Raw genomic sequence first — 19,948 nt, 5'->3', positions numbered from 1 at the left:
TCTTAGCCAAACAGCTAAGTGTTTCGTTGTGATTACTCCAAACTCTGCAACAGTATCTACTGATTTTGTTTTTCACTTTTTCTGTTTTAAGGAAGAATGTTTTAAAGTTTTCTTTTAGTTTGGGTCTCTGCATTATGGGCTATTCCTGACCTCTTCACTTTAAAACCTGAGTTTTTACGTCTCCGTCTTGGACAGGCTCAGCTCCCCAGAGGATGCAGAGATTTAGCAGGGTCATACACTGCAGAAACACTGGTGAAACCCTGGCGTTTAACTGTATGAGGCTTAAAACCAAGACCTAAAAGACCCTGTTTTTCATCATGTGCTCCTTGACATCCTCATGCTTAGCAGCACTCTTCCAGAAAGAACATCTCCTGCTCCCATGCGACTGTACACAGAAGGAGAGGCAAGAGTAAGCTCCTTATGGTTCCCGCAGTCCAACAAGATCCCGGAGGTGGGGGGGTGGGGGTGGTGCGGCGGGCGGGGGAGTAACCAAGTGTGGAGACCATGGAAGGAATAAAGTTTCTGGAGGCCTAAGATGGCCTCCTGAGGGCGCAAAGCCATGAAGCTGTCTTAGGAAACAGGTGAGTCCTTCTGCTGGCGGCTGAGGGGAGCAGAAGCTCAGGGGAAGCGATTAAAAGATGACAAACAAAACAGGCAGAGTGTGTCTTGTGTCATGGAGGCCCTGGCATGTGTGCAGCCAAGCACACTTGGGTGCCTACACTGGCCACGGCATGGCTACTGGAGCCCCACAAAAATGCCACCTTTGTGCTTCCTCTTCCTACAGAAATGGGTTGCATAGCGATTAGCTGAGCCGCAGTCACGTTTTTCTGGTGGGAATGTGTCAGCAGGCATGGTGTCAGTTTGAGAAAAGGGAGGAAGCGCAGAGAGGCAGCTGTTGCTGGGCTGGAATAGGTATGCCAGGGCACCAGGAGGGGCCCAAAAGAACTTGTCTGCCATCTCTTGTTGGTGCTTGAGCCATTCGGATGCTGGGAACCTCGAGCTGTTCAGCATCGGATCGATGTCTAGTCAGGGCACGGCACGCTGTGCAGAACGCCTCTGTGCTGAGTTGCACTGGCATGGTTGTCTTTAGCTCTAAGGAACTCCCAGAGGAACTCTGTTCCTCATTTCTGCTGTTGAGCAAAAGGCCATTTACATGAAAACACGCTGCTTCACGTCAAGAAAAGGACAAGGACACACTGGTGGCATCGTGACCTGGTGCCAAATGGGTGCTGCCTGCAGCCTCCTCTCTTTGGATGAACCACCTATGTTTATCCTGCAGGCAAGTGATGTGTGCAGCACAGCCGCAGCCAGGAAGGCTGTGTGTGTCAGGGCTTAGCACGAGCCAGGAGCTGCCTGGGGAGCCAGAGGAGATGCCAAGGCTGTCAGGGCAGGGGCCTCGCCCTCCAGGGTGCGTCCCGCCTGCCCCCAGCGAGGGTGAAGGGCAGGTTGGGATTTGGAGGGGGCAGCCCTGAGCCCAGGCCATCCAGGCGCCTCCACGGTGACGGGGCCAGGCCAAGGCCAGGCCACGCTGTCAGCCCGTAGGTCGGGCTCTGCATCAGCGGGGCCCGGGGCCCGGCAGGGGCACAGCCTGCCCGGGTGGAGCTGGAGACCAGCACTGCCACGGCATTGCTGGGACAGGACTGATGGCCCCAAGCTGAGCTGAAACGGGGTCCTGTTTCCAGTTTTGGAATAGGAGTGGGGGGAAGGGATGTGTTTCCCAGGGAAAGAGGGGAAAATTCTCTGCTCCTTCCCTGGCTGTGGCATCTCTGTGCCCGTGACCTAATGAGCCCCTGGAGATGATACGGTGAGCCTGAGGTCACAGTGGGATGTGCCGCATGACAGAGAGGTCTCCCCGGGCCCGTGGTGGTGGCCGCACTTCCCTGTGTGGCGCAGGTGCTGGCTGGGTGCTGCTCACCACTGTTCTTTGGAGCTGCTCCGCAGCAAGGAGAACGGACAGGAGGCAGCAGGGCCATGCTGGGGGCCCCTCGCTGTCAGGCAGAGGAGCAGGGGCACATTGGACAGGAGTCTGGGGCGAGGAGACGAGAAGAGCGTCCTTTTGCCCTGGCTGCAGAGGCGAGCTAAGGGCAAGGGGGCAAGCGAGATGGAGGGTTGCTGGACGGAGACCATCAGCCCGGACCAGAGGTCCTTGTTCCCAACGCTCTTGCAGCTCTCCACCAAAGGTAAGGGCTTTGGGAGCTGCTTCCCCAGGCGCCGCAGAGACTCTTAGCTGTCCAAATAGCTGTGGAGCCTGGGCTGTGGGGGTGGCTGCACAGGCCTGGGGCCTGCCACGACAGCCTGCCTGGCCTGGGAGGAAAGGGGTCCCGTGTCCCAGGGGGCTGGGCCTGACATGTCTTTCCCTTGCTTTCCAAAGATTATTGCTATTTGGGACGCCATGTCCAATTACATCCTGGAAGAGCTGATGCGGAACAAGGTGGGCTGGTGTCCTGGTCGCCCTCGCCCTGGAGGGTTTCAGCTGTGCGGAGAGCCCTGGGTGCCTGGGAGCAACCCTGCCCCCAGCCCCCGGGCAGCACACCACAACTGGCCCGTGTGCTGCAGAGCAGCTTTTTGGCCAGCCGGCAGAGAAACCACGCACAGCTCTAGTGTGAGAAAGTGTTTGGCACATCCCGGGGCTTCCCTCTTCCCTGTGGCCCCAGAGGAAAGAGCAAGCAGAGAGACAGGCATCTGTGCCAGGGCTGTTGGAAACCCCTGGCATCTTCTCTAGCCGAGGGAGGGACGTTCGCAAACCTTTCAAGGAGGGTGAGGACACAATGCGGAGAATGTGGCTCTTCTCTAAAGCCTTCCCCAAGTGCCCCATTGCACGTCAGGAGTGGGGAGGGCACAGAGCAGCGTTCCCATGCTCTGACAAACATCGCTTTTCCCATCTCCAAAGGACTTCCTTGTGGGCCTTTGTGTCTTTGCTGTGTGCAGGCTGCCCTACTAGTGGGGCTCGGCACCTTCTGAACCATCCGAGAGCCACTGCGCCTTGGCAAAGCTGACGTGCTGATGGTTCAAAGGCCTGTCTTCCAGCTGGGCACGGACACGGTCTGGCTGCAGGTGCTCCAGCACCCCAGAGTGACTCTCCCTGGTGAGGTGGCAGCAGCCACCCTCTGCTTCCCCTGGCCACACCACGTACGGGGTGAGTGGCTGCTCCCTGCTCTTTGAGAGGGGCAGGGAGAAGTAGGGATGTCCAGCTCCATCGCCCCGCAGAGAGCTCTTTCTGAGAAGGACCTTTTGTGTAGTATGCACTACAGAATATTGCACACAGTTGGGTGCGTGCTCTCTCTCGCTCTCTTGCTCTCTCGCTCTCTCTTGCTCTCTCTCGCTCTTCTCTCACTCTCTCTCTCTCTCTCTTTGAACTGCCCTAACAACTGGCTCCACACCACTCACCTTTCTTGACGGCCCAACGATGGAATTTGGCCTGCTGTGGCAGTGGCGTTGTTCCTCTTCTGTGTAGACAACATCAAGATCAAGCCACTGAACTACCGGCAGTTGTCCCTGGCCACCTCCTTCTCGAGACACGTGGTGGAAGACTGTGTGGAAGAGACTGTCCACTTGTTCTCTTCCCACGTGAGGAACAGAGAGAAGGTCGCCTTGCCTTCAGGAACATCAGGGTTCTGACTTGCCAAAAAGACAAAGTGCACATGAGGTTTTATGCCCACTGCACCCAGCGGCTGGAGGGCACTGCAAACCGGATTGCGGCCTGCTGCAGTGTAAGTTGCTCGGGTTTCCCTTCAATTTCTTTGGGAATCCTCCGGAAGGCCGAGCAACCTGATGGGTGTTGGCCAGCCCAGACGTGGCAGCCTCATCGAACACCTTCCCCAGTCCTTGCCCCCACTGCCTTCTCCAGGAGCAAAGAGAGCGCCTCCTGAGTTTCTTGCCCCTTGCCCCTACAGAAAGGCTGGCAGTGTTATCAGCCAGGCTCTGTTCTTTGCTGTGCAGCTTCTCCACACCAGGCTGAGGGGCTAATGTTCTCAGTAGAGAGCTTAGAGGAGGGCTTTGGAGAGGCAGCCTCCTCTTGTAGCAGGAGAATGCTCTGCTGCCTTCAGCAGCAAGGAGAGAACTGCCTTGGAAGCCTCCCAGTGCGTCTGTGTTACGTTGCAGAGACTGCGTACGCCAGAGCTGTCCATCTCCGGCAGACCTGCTGCTCTGGGGACCCAGCCTAGCTCTGTGCATGTGTTCCCGAGGTGAACGCGTTTCCTTTGCAGCCCTTGGCCAACCAAGCAGGCAGCCTCCCAGCTACTGCTTGTGACCATGCACCGCCAGGGCTCGACACTCAGCATCGAATTGGGAATAACTCGCACAGTGACTGGTTCCTGCTTAACCAGTGCTCGCTTTGGGCTACACTTGTCTGTGCCTGGAGTGACCAGGAATCGTGACTGTGCTTCTCATGCCCAACCTGCCCTGCTTCCCATCAGAGAGAAGGGACTACACACAGAGAGGAACTTAGGCTATGCCTTCTGTCTTTTGGGGGAGAGTGCCAAAAAAAAAGCCCCTAAAGAGCTGTGCATGGACACAAAGGAGGTGGCATGTGAGAAGGTCTCAAACAGCAGTGAGGAGGCTCAGTGTTCACAAGCTGCAAAGGGGAGACGATGCCCTTCCTTCAAAGCTGGGTTGTCTTTTGGCTTGCAGGTTTCAGCTGACCGTGCAAGGCAGCCCAGAGGCCCAGGCTGCCCCCGCCGGCTGCCCACAGGAGAAGGAGCTGGAAGAAGAGCGCGGGGGCATCAGGAGCAGCAAAGGTCAGGGAAAAGCTGCCTCCTGACCCGGTTGGCTCCCTGTCCCACGCTGGGTGACAGCAGCCCGGTGAAAATGCACTCCCCAGGAGGCTGCTCTGAAGAGCTTCCTTGTTTCCTCCTTACAGAGCAGCGTCCTGGCAAGCTCCTGCAGCAGCACGAGGAGCTTTCTCTCCCCATGCTGCCAAACTGGGGGGAAGGCGCAAGGTGGCAAGGCATGGAGAGCAAGCCTCCTGCCAGGTGAGAGCCTTGGGGGAAGGGCTGAGGGGGACACTTGTACCTGCGCAGGGGACACGTCCCCCTTTGGGCACACCGGCCCGAGGGACTGAGAAAGCCTCCTGACACACGCCCCAGCAAAGGCTGCCCGCTTGCTGGATGGCAAGCATGCGCAGCTTTGCGGGAGAGCCTCATGTTGCCTTCGTTTTCTTGCAGTGTCCCAACCTTTTGGGGAGCTGAATGCAAATCTGCAGTAGCAAACACCTCCTGCCCTTGTCCTAACGCACCCTGTGCTGTCTCCTCAGGATCCTTAGGAAGCAGGCAGCCCCCATCCTGGGCACCTCCCTGGGGAACGAGGTTGACATTCAATACCTCGAGGCTGCATCCTCCCGCTGGACCTCAGAGCAGCCGTGCTGCCACCACTCTCAGGGGTGCAGCACAGGTGTGTGAGCGGGCTCTGGGTGATCCTTGCATCTCACCAACTCCTAGGAAAGCTCAGGCCTACGCGACTCCCTCCGGAAAGGGCCCTCAGTGCGTGGCCACGGCAGCCGTCGGTGGCCTCTTTGGCTGCTACTTTGGGGTGTAGTTAGGCGCTACTTTTATAAGAGCTTTTTCAGCCTGCCTTCTGCTGAAAAGCCTGCAAAAGAGTGATGGTGGCGAGGCTCAAAACAACGGGCGGGAGAGCGGGTGAAAAGCAAAAGCCAGCACCCCCTGCCCAGAATCCCCGCCCAAACAGACAAGACCAATTGTCGTGCCTTTCTGGGGCCCCGCAGGATACAGCCTGCCCTCCCATGCAGAGCTTCGGAAGAGCTGCCCACTTCTCCCCCTTGAAAGAGAAGCAGAGGCAGCACCAAGCACCGTGGGACGAACAGCAGGCTGCACTGGAGAAACACGCGCAGCGTCAGGCCCAGGTACAGGACGCCTTTGACAGCCCCCTGCAAAAGGGCATTGCCCACCTCCGGGGCAGCGGAGCCTTGCAGGCAGCCAGGACCCAGGAGGATTGCTGCCTCCGAGCAGCTGCGCCCAGGCTGGCCCACCCCTTCCGAGGAGGGACATGGCTGCAGCCAGAAGCAGGCCCAGAAAGAGCCAGGTGCTGTAGCAAGGGCAGCTGGCAGGGGATGCCTCCCCACTAGGCAACCTCTGCCTGCGGTGCCTGCCTTCGAGGTGGAAACCAGCTCTCATGGGCAGCTGCCTTGAGCCCCTTGCACCCAGACGAGCCGGGGGCAGAGCTGCAGGGGCTCAGCTATGGTAGCCCATTGTATCAGCTCCTTGTGTAGCCTGAGTCTGCCTACACAAGGACTAGGTGCCTCCCCCGCGGGCCAGTGCTGTCTCGCCCATTCAGCCCTCCATACTGAAACCATTTCTTCTTCTTCTCCTTGCAAAACAGATCATGCTGCTGGAGAAGCAACTCGACCTCGAGCAGCACCGTTACCCAGACACTGACATGCTGGGGAGGCCCCCACAAAGGTAAGCGTGTGTGGGCACGCAAGCTCAGAGTTAGGGCCTGGGACAGGCGAGGGGCTGTGACCCCCGCTGGAGGTGCCAGGACCCCAAATCCCTCAGCTCTGGGGCACAACCTACAACAGCCCTGGTTTCTTCTGACGTGGGTTTGCAGGGGCTGGGACCGGAAGGGGCAGGAAGGCTCCCAGGGGAGTGGGAGAGGGACTTTGTCACTCCTATTGCAGGCAAGTGTCCCCGCAAGCAAAGCAGAACATTCAGCTTATGACTTCCTACAAAGTTCTTCGGGACAGATGGAAGGAAAGGGTGGAACAAAACTGACAGAGGCTGAAGAAGGAGGAGGAGGAGCGCCGGTAAATCCCTCGCAACCCAGGTGGGTTTCCCTTGTTTCTGCAATGCCCTTCCTGCCATGGCCCTGGGGAAAGAGAGTCTTCTGCCCCCTGCCCTGGGGGACAGAAGCAGCCTTGGAGCCTGGCCTGGGCTCGCACTTCCTGCCCACTCAAATGGGGTGTGGGAGGGGGGAAGGTGGTGGTGCACCATAACATTTCCAGCAACGTCTCAAGTGGCGCAACATCTTCCTGCTGAACCCTGCAGTGCTTTGGTGATGTGCTGCCTCCGCAACAGAGAGCAGCAGGACCGCATGCTGGGCAGTTACCACTGAAATGGCTTTTATCCATGGGAATAAACGGCCTTTCCGAGTTGGTGTGAGCCTTTCCTTGCTGGGGCGTGAAAGTACAAGGTGCAGCAGGGCAGCTTCAGAGGGGCCGCAAAGAGGCAGGTGGGAGCAAGGAGAGTGGGGCAGTCCCTCTCCTGGGCAACTCTTGCCCTGGCCATGCCCTAGCAGGTGACTTTGGGGACTGCACTGCCAGAGGAGAGGCAAGGGAAAGGTTTTGGGGGGAAAGCGTGCAACTCAGCCACCCAAATCCTGCCAAGCTCTTCCGTGGGCTCTGAGTCTTTGGCTCACCATGTCCCGGTCCCAAACACTGGGATCTCTCCTCCAGCCAGGCCCTGGGGGATGGCAGCCACTCCTTAGCATGGGCCACAGCCAGCTCCCTCAGCGTGAAGGCTGAACGGACCCAGAGGCTGGGCAGACCCCCAGCCACACCCTGGCACCTCCAGGGCCGAGGCACCACACGTGAATGCCAGAGCTCCCACTGACACTCCTGCCATTCCATTCGCTTTCTCGCCAAGCAGTGGAGTGGCTTGAAGGGAAAGCCAGAGGGGCACTAACTGCGAGGCTGGCCACACATGCGTGGGCCAGTGTAGGTCCAAAGAGTCCTTGGCTGCAAGCGCTTGCTGGTGGACATGGCCAGGCAGTAGAGTGGCCAGGATGGTGTTTCTGGTGTGAATCGTCCAGGGCGCACGGTGTCAAGGTGGGAAAAGTGAGCAATGAGGCGCAGTGGTTTTGCAACTGAACTTGGCATGGCTGGGCTAGTGTAGGGCCCCAGAGAACTTGGCTACGAGCACTTCTTGGTGGTGGTGGCAAGGCAGTAGACTGGCCAGCATTGCGTTGCTTGTGTGAGTCATCCTGTCAGCATAGTATCAACTTGGGAAAAGACAGGCAGTGCAGAGGTGCAGGTGTGCTGGGGCAGATCCAGGCATTGCAGCGCCAGTTGAGGGGCCCAAGAGATCTGGGCTGCAAACGCCTGTTCATCATTGTGGCAGGTGAGTAGTTTGGCCCCAAACCCTTTTCTCGTGGGAATGGGCCAGCAGGCATGGTGTCAGGGTGGGAAGAGGGGGAAGCACAGCTGTGCAGTGCTGGTGGGGCTGGACTAGGCATGGCAGGCACAGTGTCAAGGCTCAGGAGGGGTTGGCTGGGAGCACTTGCTGGTGTTTGTGACCCAGGAGGAGCTTGGCCCCAGTCACTTTTGTTGGGTGAACGTGCTGGTAGGCCTGACATGCCTTTGGGAAGAAGAGGAATGGCAGAGGTGCAGTTGTTGTGCGGCTGGCATAGGCACGCGACGGCCAGTGAAAGAGCGCAAGGGATGGTGGCTGTGCGTAGCTGGTGGTGCTGTGGCAAGTGAGCAGTTTGGGCAAGATGGAGCTTCTTCAGTGACTCTGCCAGGAGGCATGGTGTCAGCTTCAGAAGAGCGAGGGAGCACAGAGGTGCAGTTATTGTGAGGCTGGCCATGCACACCAGGCCAGTGTAGGGGCGGAAGAGATCTTGGCTGCAAGCACTTGGTGGTCGGTGAGCCGTTTCAAAGGTCTTCTCTCCTTTGTGCAATGCTGGCAGTAGGCAGGGTGTGAGTATGTCACTTCAGGGGGAAGGCAGAGCGACCATTCTGGTGGGACTAGAGTCAGTATGGCAGGGCCAGAGTGTGTGATTCAGCTCTGCCACCAAGAAGTGCTTGCGGACTAGTACATTTGGGCCCCTACCATTGCCTTGGCATATGCCTATTTCAGCCCCACAAGAATTCCCCTCTGCTCTTCCTTCCTCCTCCCACACTGACACCATGCCTACTGACTGATTCCCACTGTAAATGTGACACTGAAAAAATGGCTCAACCACAAAGAAGTGCTTGCAGACACATTCTCTTGGGCCCCTACCATTGCCTTGGCATTCCTATTCCAACCACAGAACTATTGTCCCAATACGCTTCCTCCCTCTTCACAAACTGACACCATGCCTACTAACAGATTCCAACAAGAAGGGCCACCCTGGTTAACGGGCTCACACAGCAACAAGTGCTCACAGACAAGTTCTCTTGGGCTTCCTCCCGTTCCCTTCACATGCACAAGTTTGTGAAGAGAGTGGAAGCGCAGAGAGGCAGTTGTTGTGCAGCTGGAATAGGGATGCCAGAGACACTGTAGGGGCCCAAGAGAACTTGTCAATGAGCACTTGTTGGTGTGTGAGCCATTTTGCCAGGATCACGCTTCTTGTGTGAATCTGACAGTACACACAGTTTTGGAAGAGGGAGGAAGCGCAGAGGGGCACTTTTTGCAGGGTTGGAATAGGCATGCCAAGGCAACAGTAGGGGCCCAAAAGAAATTCTCCGCGAGTACTTGTTGGTTTGTGTGCTGTTTCACCAGGATTGTGTTTCTGATGCAAAGCTCCAATAGTCCTGGTGTCAGATTTGAAAGAGAGAGGAAGCACAGAGGGGCAGTAGTTGTGTGGCTGGAATAGGCATGCCAGGACCAGGGTAGGGGACCAAGAGAACTTGGCTGCCAGCGGTTGTTTGTGGGTCATCCTTTACACCAGGACCGTGCTTCTTGTTTGAATCTGCCAGTAAGCAAGGTTTCAATTTGGGGAGAGGAAGCACAGCTGTGCATGGACACAAAGGAGGTGGCATGTGAGAAGGTCTCAAACGGCAGTGAGGAGGCTTCGTGCCCCTGCACTACTGTCAGAGAAGAGGCTTTCTGGATCACTGCAAAAGGAAGGACTCGTTTACTGCTTGGGGCTGCTCCTTCAGCCTGCCCACCCTGCCCGCAGCGCTGTGAGCCCCGCTCTGCACCCTGGCGTCTCCTGCCTCTTCTCTCCCGGGTGCCTGCCCAAAGGCTCCCGAAGGCGCCAGGGCCACGGCTCCCCATTATCCAAGTATTTCTGCAGAGAGCTCCCTTGAAGCTGTGGCCCGCGGTGCTGAGGCCTCACGGAGGCCAGTCCGGGACGCGGCCGTGCCCCCAGGGCCCTGCTGCCGCGGGGAGAGCCGCGGGCTGTGAGGGGCGGCACGGGCTTCCCTCGGCCGCCCTGAGCCCCGCGGGGGTTGTGCCGAGCCCGCAGCGACAGCCCTGCTGCCTGGGGCCTCGCCTCAAGGGCTTCCGAGACTTTCGGAGAAGCGCAGCCGGGCCGGCTCGGCAGCGGGGTCCCGAGGCGCGGGCGGCTGGGAGGCAGGGCCGCCTCGGAGGCAGGGCCGCCTCGGCAGCGCTGAGCCGCCCGAGGCGGCGGCGGCTCCCGCGCCGCGGCCGCCGCCTGTCTCCCGGCAACGCAGGCCGCGTGCGCAGGCCGCCCGCGCGCCATGGCCCTCGCGGCTCGCCGTAGCGCGGCGGCGGCAGTGAGCGGCGCGGCCGGCCCCGCGGTGAGTGAGGGGCCGCCCGGCCCCGGCCCCGGCCCCGGCCCCGGCCGCGGACAGCGCTCCCGGCCCCTGCCCCGCGGCGCGGCCCTGCCGCCCGACCCGGCGGCGGCGCTGGGCCCGGCCCTGCGCTGCCCCTGCCCCTGCCCCTGCCCCTGCCCGCGGCGGTCGGGGAGGCCGCGCCGTGGCCGAGGCCGGGTGGAGGGTTGGGGTGCGGGAGGCCGGGGCAGGGCCGGGATGTGCGGCCCTTTTGGGGGGAGCGCTGCCGGATTTGGGGTGTGTTTGTGGGCGTGGGGGTGTTGCCGGGTTTGGAGGATGGTGCTACCATCTTTCGGGGAGTTTGGGGGTGTTGCTGTGTTTGGGAGGTGCTGCCAGATGTAGGGGGTGTTGCCAGTTTGGGGAGTGTTTCTGTGTTTTGGGGGTGTTTCCGGCTTTGGGAAATGCTGTGAATTTTGGGGGGTGCTTTTTGGTGTGGTGGTGGTGGTGGTGTTTTGGGGGAAGGGTGTTGCCAGGTTGGGGGGGTGTTTCTGGGGTTAGGCTTTTTTCTGGATTTGGGGAATGTAGCGAGGTTTAAGGGGTGTTGCTGGGTTTGGAGCATGCTGCCACGTTTAGGGGTGTGTGGGGAGGTGTTCTGGATTTGCCAGTTTTAGGTGATTTTCTGGGGTTAGGGGTGTTTCTGGATTTAGGGTGTGCAGACAGTTTTGGGGGGAGTTCTGGGTTTCGGGGTTGTTTCTGGTTTTTGGGAATGTTGCCAGCTGCAGAGAGTATTTCTGGGTTCAAGGGTGTTTCTGGGTTTGGGGGATGGTGCCAGGTGTAGGGGGTGCCCCAGCCGGCTGCTGACCTGAACACTAGTGATTAATGCAGAGCTGTTTTCTGACCTGAGCGTGTGAGCTTTGCAGCTGAGCTGTTTCCCTGCTGCGTTCATCCCCTGCACCCTAGGGAGAGTTGGAGGGCTCAGTCAGTAGCTACTAGACAAAACCATGTTTGCTGACCCAGCTTCCAGCTCTTGTTGTCTGTCTTGTATTGGCTCAATTTAAGATCTGGCTTCACTTGTGTTGTTTATTCTGCCCTTTTGCTGGAAGCTGCTTTCCTTTGGCAAGGGAAGGGAGTTAACCCATGGCCAGACTCAGAGCCAGGCATGTTTGCTGGAGCTGATGGGGCTGGATTTGCATTAAAACCGTGAATCACAAATCTGAGCGGTGCAGGGGCAGATGTGTGTCCCCCTGCGCTACCCTTTCTCTGGCCTGTTGCAAGCAGCATCCACTTCAATGGAAAAAAAATCCCTGGTAAAGGCAACACTGCCAGCCAGTGTATCTTGTACAAGGCTGAGCACTGGTGGTGGTTGTGCTGTGCTCTCAGGCTGGGTATTCAGGTCATTTTGGCAGCTTGGATACAGGGCTGGCCACCCTTGAGAAAAGCTAAGAGCACCCTAAGGTGTTTTTGATTTGCCATTTCTGATGTGAAATCATGCCTCTGGTGCTAAAAGTGCTTTTTTCTAAAAGTACTTTTGATACACATTGTGTATGATATATGTATGATACACATTTTGCTGCTGCTCTGCTTTGGTAGTAAATGATGTGATTCTGTTTATAGTTTAGATGTTTTATTCCTTTGCTGTTTTAAATATCTGATGCAAATCATTCAGGGATGTTGATACAGCCTGTATCAATCATTTTTGCATTGTTCCTGCCATTTTGCTCAGTAGTGCTGTACCAGGGAAGCAGGACAGTGTTCCTGTGTTGCTAGTTGGCTGGGTAGCTCTGGAGGAAAGAGGCTTTAAGAAATCCTATCTCAAGTCTAGCTGAAGCTTTAGTGATCTTCTGTCGGTGGACTTCCTGTGGTGCTTACATCACTTGGCAAGTTCCCTGACTTTTCTTGGGTTCACCTTAGTTTCTGTTCTGTGTGAAACTAGTGGCAAGCATTTAGTTCCTGCAGTTGTTACTTCTATTGTATCTTTCTTTTGCTTTTTGCCACAAAGCAGATGTCAGACAGCTGTCTACTGAAGGACACTTCTGATGATGGTTGGCTATCTGTATCATCAGAAATGGGAGAGGGATATAAGCTAACATTTTTAAGCTGGAGAGAACTGGCAGCTTGCATTTATTCTTCTCTACCAACTTTGCTTTAGTCCTGTTTTTTTAGTCCTGGCACATGACAGATTGGCTCTGATAGCATTGTTTGTATTCTGGTGACTCTAGGAAAGATCATGACTCTTTAGTCTAGTGCTAGGTTTTCACCTGTAAATACTTGTATGTACTTCTACCTACACCCCATCTTGTCCCTATAAAACTAGCAGTTGGTCTCAGGGGCTTTTGCTTTGTAATCAGTGGTATTCTTTTTTAGTCTGGTTTATCTGCATTTCTTCCTTTCTTCCTTTCTTTGCTGAATAATCTAATAATCTGTTAAAAATAAAATTAACCAGATGCATATTCCTATCTTAAAGAGCACAACATGGGAGAGAAAGGTGGAAGTGCCTCATCAGGACAAGTGTAAAAATGCAGTGTGGTTGCTGATTTCAGCTGTTTGACACTGGTGGTTGCTGTAACCCTGTGCTAGCTCAGTGCTTCTAGCTCAAACTCGGTACAAAGGTTGCTTGTGTTGGTTGTCTGGGTTGGTTATGTCTGTCTGTCTGCCTTTGGTTGCTGTGGAGTCTGTGTGTTTGGCTGGAGTATGGCTTAATGCCTTATTTGCTAGGCTGATTTGTCCGCTTTGAGAAGATTTTGAGCTGTTGGACAGGTGGGATTGAGAGCAGGGTTGGCAGCTTGCTTTGGTCAACCTCTTGGGCTCTTGTATGATGTTCTCATTAGTACAAGGACTCTAATTACTGTTTGGCATATCCCTGTTGTTCAGTCCAGGTGCATCTAAGCTCAAGAAGGGGGAAGTGTAAAGGCAGGATCCTCCGCAGGAAGCTTTGTTCCAGGTGTGTCTCTGTCTTATGTCCACTTGGGAATTGGTGCCTGTGAAGAATGACGTCAAGAAGTGCCGGGACTGCTTTTTCAAGGAAGAACTACAGGCTGAGCACTGAGCCAGAGAAGTCCAAGGTCACAGGTACGGGCCTGTGCATGCCATGTAGAAGCAGGACCATTGTGGATGAGGAGTAAACACCCCCTGCCTCTCTTTAGGTCAACTGCCCTCTGGGTGTGGTGAGGCTGGAACTAGGTAAACCCCTGAACTGAGATGAGCTGTTGGGAGGGCCATTCCTGTAGTATTAAGAACTCCACCAGAAGCTCATGCCGCAGTGCCCTTTCTTCAGCACACAGCTGTGCCTTTTGAGGCCGCAGAGGTGGTGTTGCCTGTCTTTGCCCATGTGATTCGGGTAGTTCCCCTTCCAGCATGGACAGCTTCTCTAGTTCTCAGATTAATCCATTTTTGGGACACATCAACATCTGCTAGGCAGTCCCTTTTGTCTTGAACTGACCACTCTGACAGAAGTGTGCTTATGAGACCATGAATCTGGTATTGGAGGGCTCTGTTGCATCCAGTAATTAAGCTGTATTAATATGATACTAGGGGTCGTTTTGCACAACAAAAGCTAAAATGAGGCACACATCATTAGGGCGAGCTGTGGGTTAGATTAGATGAGATGCCTCTGCAAGCCCTTCCATCTCAGCAGCTTCTATAGTACAGTTAAAAGATGGAGGTATGTAAAACGTTCAGGGTGTAAACACAACATCAGGAATTGCAATAGTGATAAAATTCTTTTTTTTTTTTTTAACCTTAAATTGGATTTCCACCTCAAGCTTTTAAAATCTACATTATCTGAACGTAACATTGCAGGATTCTTGAGAATGTGGTTCCACCTATGAGGACCAATTTATAGCCTCCCATTTGCTGTAGTAGAGCAGCTCAAATCAGAAAGGGCCCTTGTCTTGGAGATGCACTCGATAATGCTGGACTCTAGGGCTGCTAGTGAAGACAGTGAAAAGATGAATGACTTCCTGAAGCTGCATTCTTCACTGTGGTGATCTGCAAACTTGAACATCATTTCTCAGTTATCAGTTTCTTCCTTGCTCCTAAAATTAATGTTTCTGAGTTTACCTTCTAACTCCCAAAGCTTATTTTGCTTCTGTTTTTCACAAGGGATTGTGAACAGCAGGCTACTGAATGATTATCTGCATCGCATCTTCACCAGTGCTGATGGGATCCAGCCTGCAGCTGCTTACAGGTAGTGGACTTCTCATTCATTAGATGGCAAGTGATGCTGTATCAGTCCCCAGATATGCAATACTGTGGTGAAAGGAGAGCTCTTTTAGTGCCACACAATGATCTTGCTTAAAAGCATAGCAGTGCCGTGTTGCAGAAATGACTCTTTGGTCCTACTGTTCAATGGCTTTTTCAAATTGCAGGGCTTTCCAGGAAGGATTCTTCAAAAATTTCTGTGTAAAACTTCATATATTTAATCACTAGGCAGAACTTTTGCAATAAGCAGACAAGTAGGCATTGACCTTGTCATTCCTGTTCCCCCTCTACTCATAAAGGTAAATAGAAGTGCAAAATGCACAGGTTTTAGGTGCAGTAATGAAAACTAGGTCGTCAGTGCCCTGCAAGGTTATTACTGACGTATTGAATACCATACATTTCTCAGGCTGTGTAACTGTTGGTACTTTTATGACTAGGAGCCACCGAAGGAAAAGAAATGCAAAGTTCCTGTTTAGCGTCTGTTCTTTTTCTATTTGTTTTCAATTCTCCTTCGCCTTGTAGCGCAGAAACTTGTAGCTTTGGCTGAGAAAAATTTCCCTTGCATTTAGCTGTTTCGCCAGAGGCAAGTCAGACAGGTTCAGCGCAAATACAAGTGTTGTAAGAACAAGACAGGCGTGTAGCTCCTGCTGACTGACCGCACTGCAGAGCGGCTGGGGTCACATTCCACGGGCTATACTTAGCTACTGCCAGCTCAAATGTGCGCTTAGAGCTGCTAAAAATAGCTCTTGGTCCTCTTGGTGAGCTAAGGTTTTTGTGGGGGGGGAGGCAAAGTGGGTCATATTACTTTGCCACAAGCTCTCCTGCCAGCATGCCTTGGAATATTCCATTTGCCCGGTTTGGGTTTTCAATACTTCTGTTTTTTTGCCCAGTGATTAATGACTTGAAAGGACAGAACTGGTAGTTTGTTGGACTGGTCTTTTTTTTCCCCCCCCTCCTTTCTGTCTTCTTCCCTGGACTTGACTATTTGGTAGAAAGCCCAATAGCAGCCAAGTAGGTCTTGAAAATAAAATTTCCAATATGGGAGCAAGTTTTATAGTATGATATCTTGTCTTTGGAGGCCTAAATTCCTCACAGGGGAGCTTGCTGCAGACGTGTCTAGCTGTCTTATGCTGCTCTCGCCTCCTAGGATTTCTCCGTGCTAGCTGTTGATTAAGTTGCTTTGTTGAAGCCAGCACCTCTCACACCAACCAAAATTGCTTCTTTCATTCCACTTCTGTGCATCTTCACATCCAGCAGGCTTTCAGAAGGTCTCTCACCATAGTGTTTTAGGGAAACAGAAGGTGTGCTGTTGTTGACGAGTTGTGTTGTCAGGTAAGGGAGTTACGGGAGGAAGTCAGTAGGCTGTGTAGCATCTGAGAGGATGAGCAGGAGATAGACAGGGTATTCTTGGAGACCATGCAGCTCCAAGAGTCCCAACCCCCCACAGCAGTGGAGTTGCCGGAGGGCTTTGTGCTGTGTGAAACAGTACATCATAACACTGTAGAAGAAGGCTGGAAACTGGTCACTTCTCGTGAAGTGACTCCTCCTGAAGACTTGCAATTAAGGAACAGGTTTAGTGCCCTCCAGGCTGAGGAGGAGCTGGGCATGGCTTCAAGGAAAGCAACTGGGCCAACAGACCCTGTGCCTTGCAGGAACACCCGGAAGAAGTGGCGAGTGATTTTTGTGGGTGACTCCCTGCTGCAGGAGACAGAGGCACCTGTCTGCCAACCTGATCTCTTATCTAGAGAGGTTTGTTGCCTGCCAGGGGCTCGAATACTAGATGTCATAAAAAGACTGCCAAGGCTTGTCCACGCTTTGGACTATTACCCTCTGCTGCTCTTCCATGCGGGCACTAATGATACCAAGGGCAAATTGGAAACCATCAAACAGGATTTCAGAGCTCTGGGGATGGCGGTCAAGGGTCTGGGAGCCCAGGTCATTTTTTACTCAATCCTGCTGATGAGGGAGATGGATGGGAGGAGGAGGAGATGGATCTTTCAAGTTAACAACCGTCTGCGCCGCTGGTGTTGGCAACAGGGTTTTGGTTTCTACGACCATGGGACCCTGTTTGAAGATCGACAACTGATGGGGAGAGATGGGGTGCACCTCACTAAGCGGGGCACGCGTGTCTTTGCCAACAGGTTGGTCAACCTTGTAAGGAGAACTTTAAACTAGGAAAGACAGGGGAAGGGGAGAGTTATAGAGACAGGGTAGTCGGCAAAATGTGGCTCAAGTTGGGATGCCTCCAGCGGGTGCATGCAGCCAGGGAAGTGCACATGGGACATGGCTATGGAGGATCCACTTGTATCCCTCCTGGGAAACCTGCATGCTCGATCACCTCTCTGAAATGCCCTTACACCAATGCACGCAGCACGAGGAATAGACAGGAAAAATTAGAGATCTGTATGCGGTCGCAGGGCCATGATCTCATTGCAGTTACAGAGACATGGTGGGATAGCTCGCATGACTGGAGTGCTGTCATGGATGGCTACGTGCTTTTTAGGAAAGACAGGCCAGGAAGGCGAGGTGGTGGAGTTGCTCTTTATGTGAGAGAGCAACTGGAATGTATGGAGCTGTGCCTAGGGGTGGATGAAGAGCGAGTTGAGAGCTTATGGGCAAGGATTAAAGGGCAGGCTAGCATGGGTGACACTGCTGTCGGTGTTTACTACAGGCCACCTGATCAGGAAGAGGAAGTCAATGAGGCCTTCTACAGACAGCTGGAAGTAGCCTCACGATCACAGGTCCTGGTTCTCGTGGGGAACTTCAACCACCCTGATATCTGCTGGAAAGACAACACAGCTAGGCACAAACAGTCCCGAAGGTTCCTGCAGAGCATTGATGATAACTTTTTGACACAGGTGGTGGAGGAGCCAATGAGGAGAGGTGTGCTGCTGGACCTTGTACTAACAAGCAAAGAAGGACTGGTTGGAAATGTGAAGGTTGGGGGCAGCCTTGGCTGCAGTGACCATGAGATGGTGGAGTTCAGGATCCTGCGAGGAGGAAGCAGGGCAATAAGTAGGATCGCAACCCTAGAGTTTAGGAGCGCCAACTTTGGCCTCTTCAGGGACTTGCTTGGAGGAATCCCACGCGTTAGGGCCCTAGAAGGAAGGGGGATCCAAGAGAGCTGGTTAATATTCAAACATCACTTCCTCCAAGCTCAAGATTGGTGCATCCCTATGAGCAAGGAGTCAAGCAAAGGGGGCAGGAGACCTGCATGGATGAGCAAGGAGCTCCTGGCAAAACTCAAACAGAAGAAGGAAGCATACAGAATATGGAAGAAGGTACAGGCCACTTGGGAGGAATATAGGAGCGCTGTCAGAGTATGCAGGGATGTGATGAGGAAGGCTACGGCCCATTTGGAATGAAATCTGGCCAGGGATGTCAAGGACAACAAGAAGCGCTTCTTCAAATACCTCAGTAGCAAAAGGAAGAGTAGGGGAAATGTGGGCCTGCTGCTGAATGGGGTGGGTGCCCTGGTGACGAAGGATACAGGGAAGGCAGAGTTACTGAATGCCGCCTTTGCCTCAGTCTTTACTGCTCAGGCCAGCCCTCAGGAATGCCAGACCCTGGAGGCAAGAGAGAAAGTCTGGAGGAAGGAAGACTTTCCCTTGGTCGAGGAGGAGTGGGTTAGAGATCATTTAGGCAAACGTGACACCCACAAGTCCATGGGCCCCAGTGGGATGCATCCACGAGCGCTGAGGAAGCTGGCGGACGTTATTGCTAGGCCACTCTCCATCATCTCTGCAAGGACATGGAGAACAGGAGAGGTGCCTGAGCACTGGAAGAAAGCCAATGTCACTCCAGTCTTCAAAAAGGGCAAGAAGGAGGGCCCAGGAAACTACAGGCCAGTCAGCCTCACCTCCATGCCTGGAAAGGCGATGGAGCAGCTCATCCTGGAGGCCATCTCTAAGCATGTGGAGGAAAAGAAGGTGCTCAGGAGTAGTCAGCATGGCTTCACCGAGGGGAAATCATGCTTAACCAATGTGGTAGCCTTCTGTGCTGGACTGACTGGCTGGGTAGATGAGGGGAGAGCAGTGGCTGTTGTCTACCTTGACTTCAGCAAGGCTTTTGACACTGTCTCCCATAACATCCTCATAGGGAAGCTCCGGAAGTGTGGGTTACATGAGTGGACAGGGAGGTGGACTGAGAACTGGCTGAATGGCAGAGTCAGAGGGTTATGCTCAGGGGCGCAGAGTCTACTTGGAGGCCTGTAGCTAGCGGTGTCCCCCAGGGGTCAGGACTGGGTCCAGCCCTGGTCAACTTCTTCATCAGTGACCTGGATGAAAACTGCAAGTTTGCTGACAATACAAAAGCGGGAGGAGTGGCTGATACACCAGAGGGCTGTGCTGCCATTCAGAGAGTCCTGGACAGGCTGGAGAGTTGGGCAGAGAGGAACCTCATGAAGTTCAACAAAGGCAAGTGCAGGGTCCTGCACCTAGGGAGGAGTAACGCCATGCACCAGGACAGGTTGGGGGTTGACCTGCTGGAAAGCAGCTCTGTGGAGAAGGACCTGGGAGTGCTGGTGGACACCAAGGTAACCATGAGGCAGCAATGTGCCCTTGTGGCCAAGAAGGCCAGTGGTATGCTGGGGTGCATCAGGAAGAGTGTTGCCAGCAGGTGGAGGGAGGTGATCCTCCCCCTCTCCTCAGCCCTGCTGAGGCCGCATCTGGAGTACTGTGTCCAGTTCTGGGCTCCCCAGTACAAAAGAGACATGGCACTACTGGAGCGAGTCCAGTGGAGGGCTACTTAGGGGACTGGAGCATCTCTCTTATGAGGAAAGGCTGAGAGAGCTGGGACTGTTTAGCCTGGAGAAGAGAAGGCTGAGAGGAGATCTTATCAATGTATACAAATATCTGAAGGGAGGGTGTTAAGAGGATGGGGCCAGACTCTTTTCAGTGGCGCCCAGTGACAGGACAAGAGGCAATGGGCACAAACTGAAACACAGACGCTTCCATCTGAATATGAGGAAAAACTTCTTCACTGTGAGTGTGACTGAGCACTGGAAGAGGTTGCCCGGAGAGGCTGTGGAGTCTCCTTCTCTGGAGATATTCAAAACCCGCCTGGACACGATCCTGTGCAATGTGCTCTAGATAACCCTGCTTGAGCAGGGGGGTTGGAGTAGATGATCTCCAGAGGTCCCTTGCAACCTCAACCATTCTGTGATTCTGTGTGATTCTGTGAAACCTCTAGGCCTGGAGAAGAGGGAAGGTTGTTCCACAGATGACTTTAGAAATGGGAAGCAGGCATAGGAGTAACTAGTGACTCACAGCGAAGGGAAATCCTGCAATGTAATCTGTGTTGTGGCCTGTATCCTTAAGTGACTTGAAAAGGGGGTGAGCATGAGGTAGCAAAGTTTGC

The 19,948-nt window shown here is 54.3% G+C and overlaps 1 protein-coding gene across 1 annotated transcript in view; it reads left to right on the top strand.

The window, feature by feature from the left end:
- Window positions 1-10,402: 10,402 nt before the first annotated feature.
- Window positions 10,403-19,948, top strand: part of RNF123 (ring finger protein 123) — a 63,198-nt gene continuing 53,652 nt past the window's right edge. Inside the window, exons 1-3 of the mRNA XM_067303304.1 lie at window positions 10,403-10,417; window positions 13,262-13,459; window positions 14,492-14,576. Coding sequence (XP_067159405.1) covers window positions 13,378-13,459; window positions 14,492-14,576 — 167 coding nt within the window. The 5' untranslated portion in view covers window positions 10,403-10,417; window positions 13,262-13,377. The remainder of the gene's footprint in view (window positions 10,418-13,261; window positions 13,460-14,491; window positions 14,577-19,948) is intronic.

Source organism: Apteryx mantelli, chromosome 12, assembly GCF_036417845.1.
Source record: "Apteryx mantelli isolate bAptMan1 chromosome 12, bAptMan1.hap1, whole genome shotgun sequence".
Lineage (NCBI taxonomy): Eukaryota > Metazoa > Chordata > Aves > Apterygiformes > Apterygidae > Apteryx > Apteryx mantelli.
This window is presented reverse-complemented; position numbering and strand designations above follow the sequence as displayed.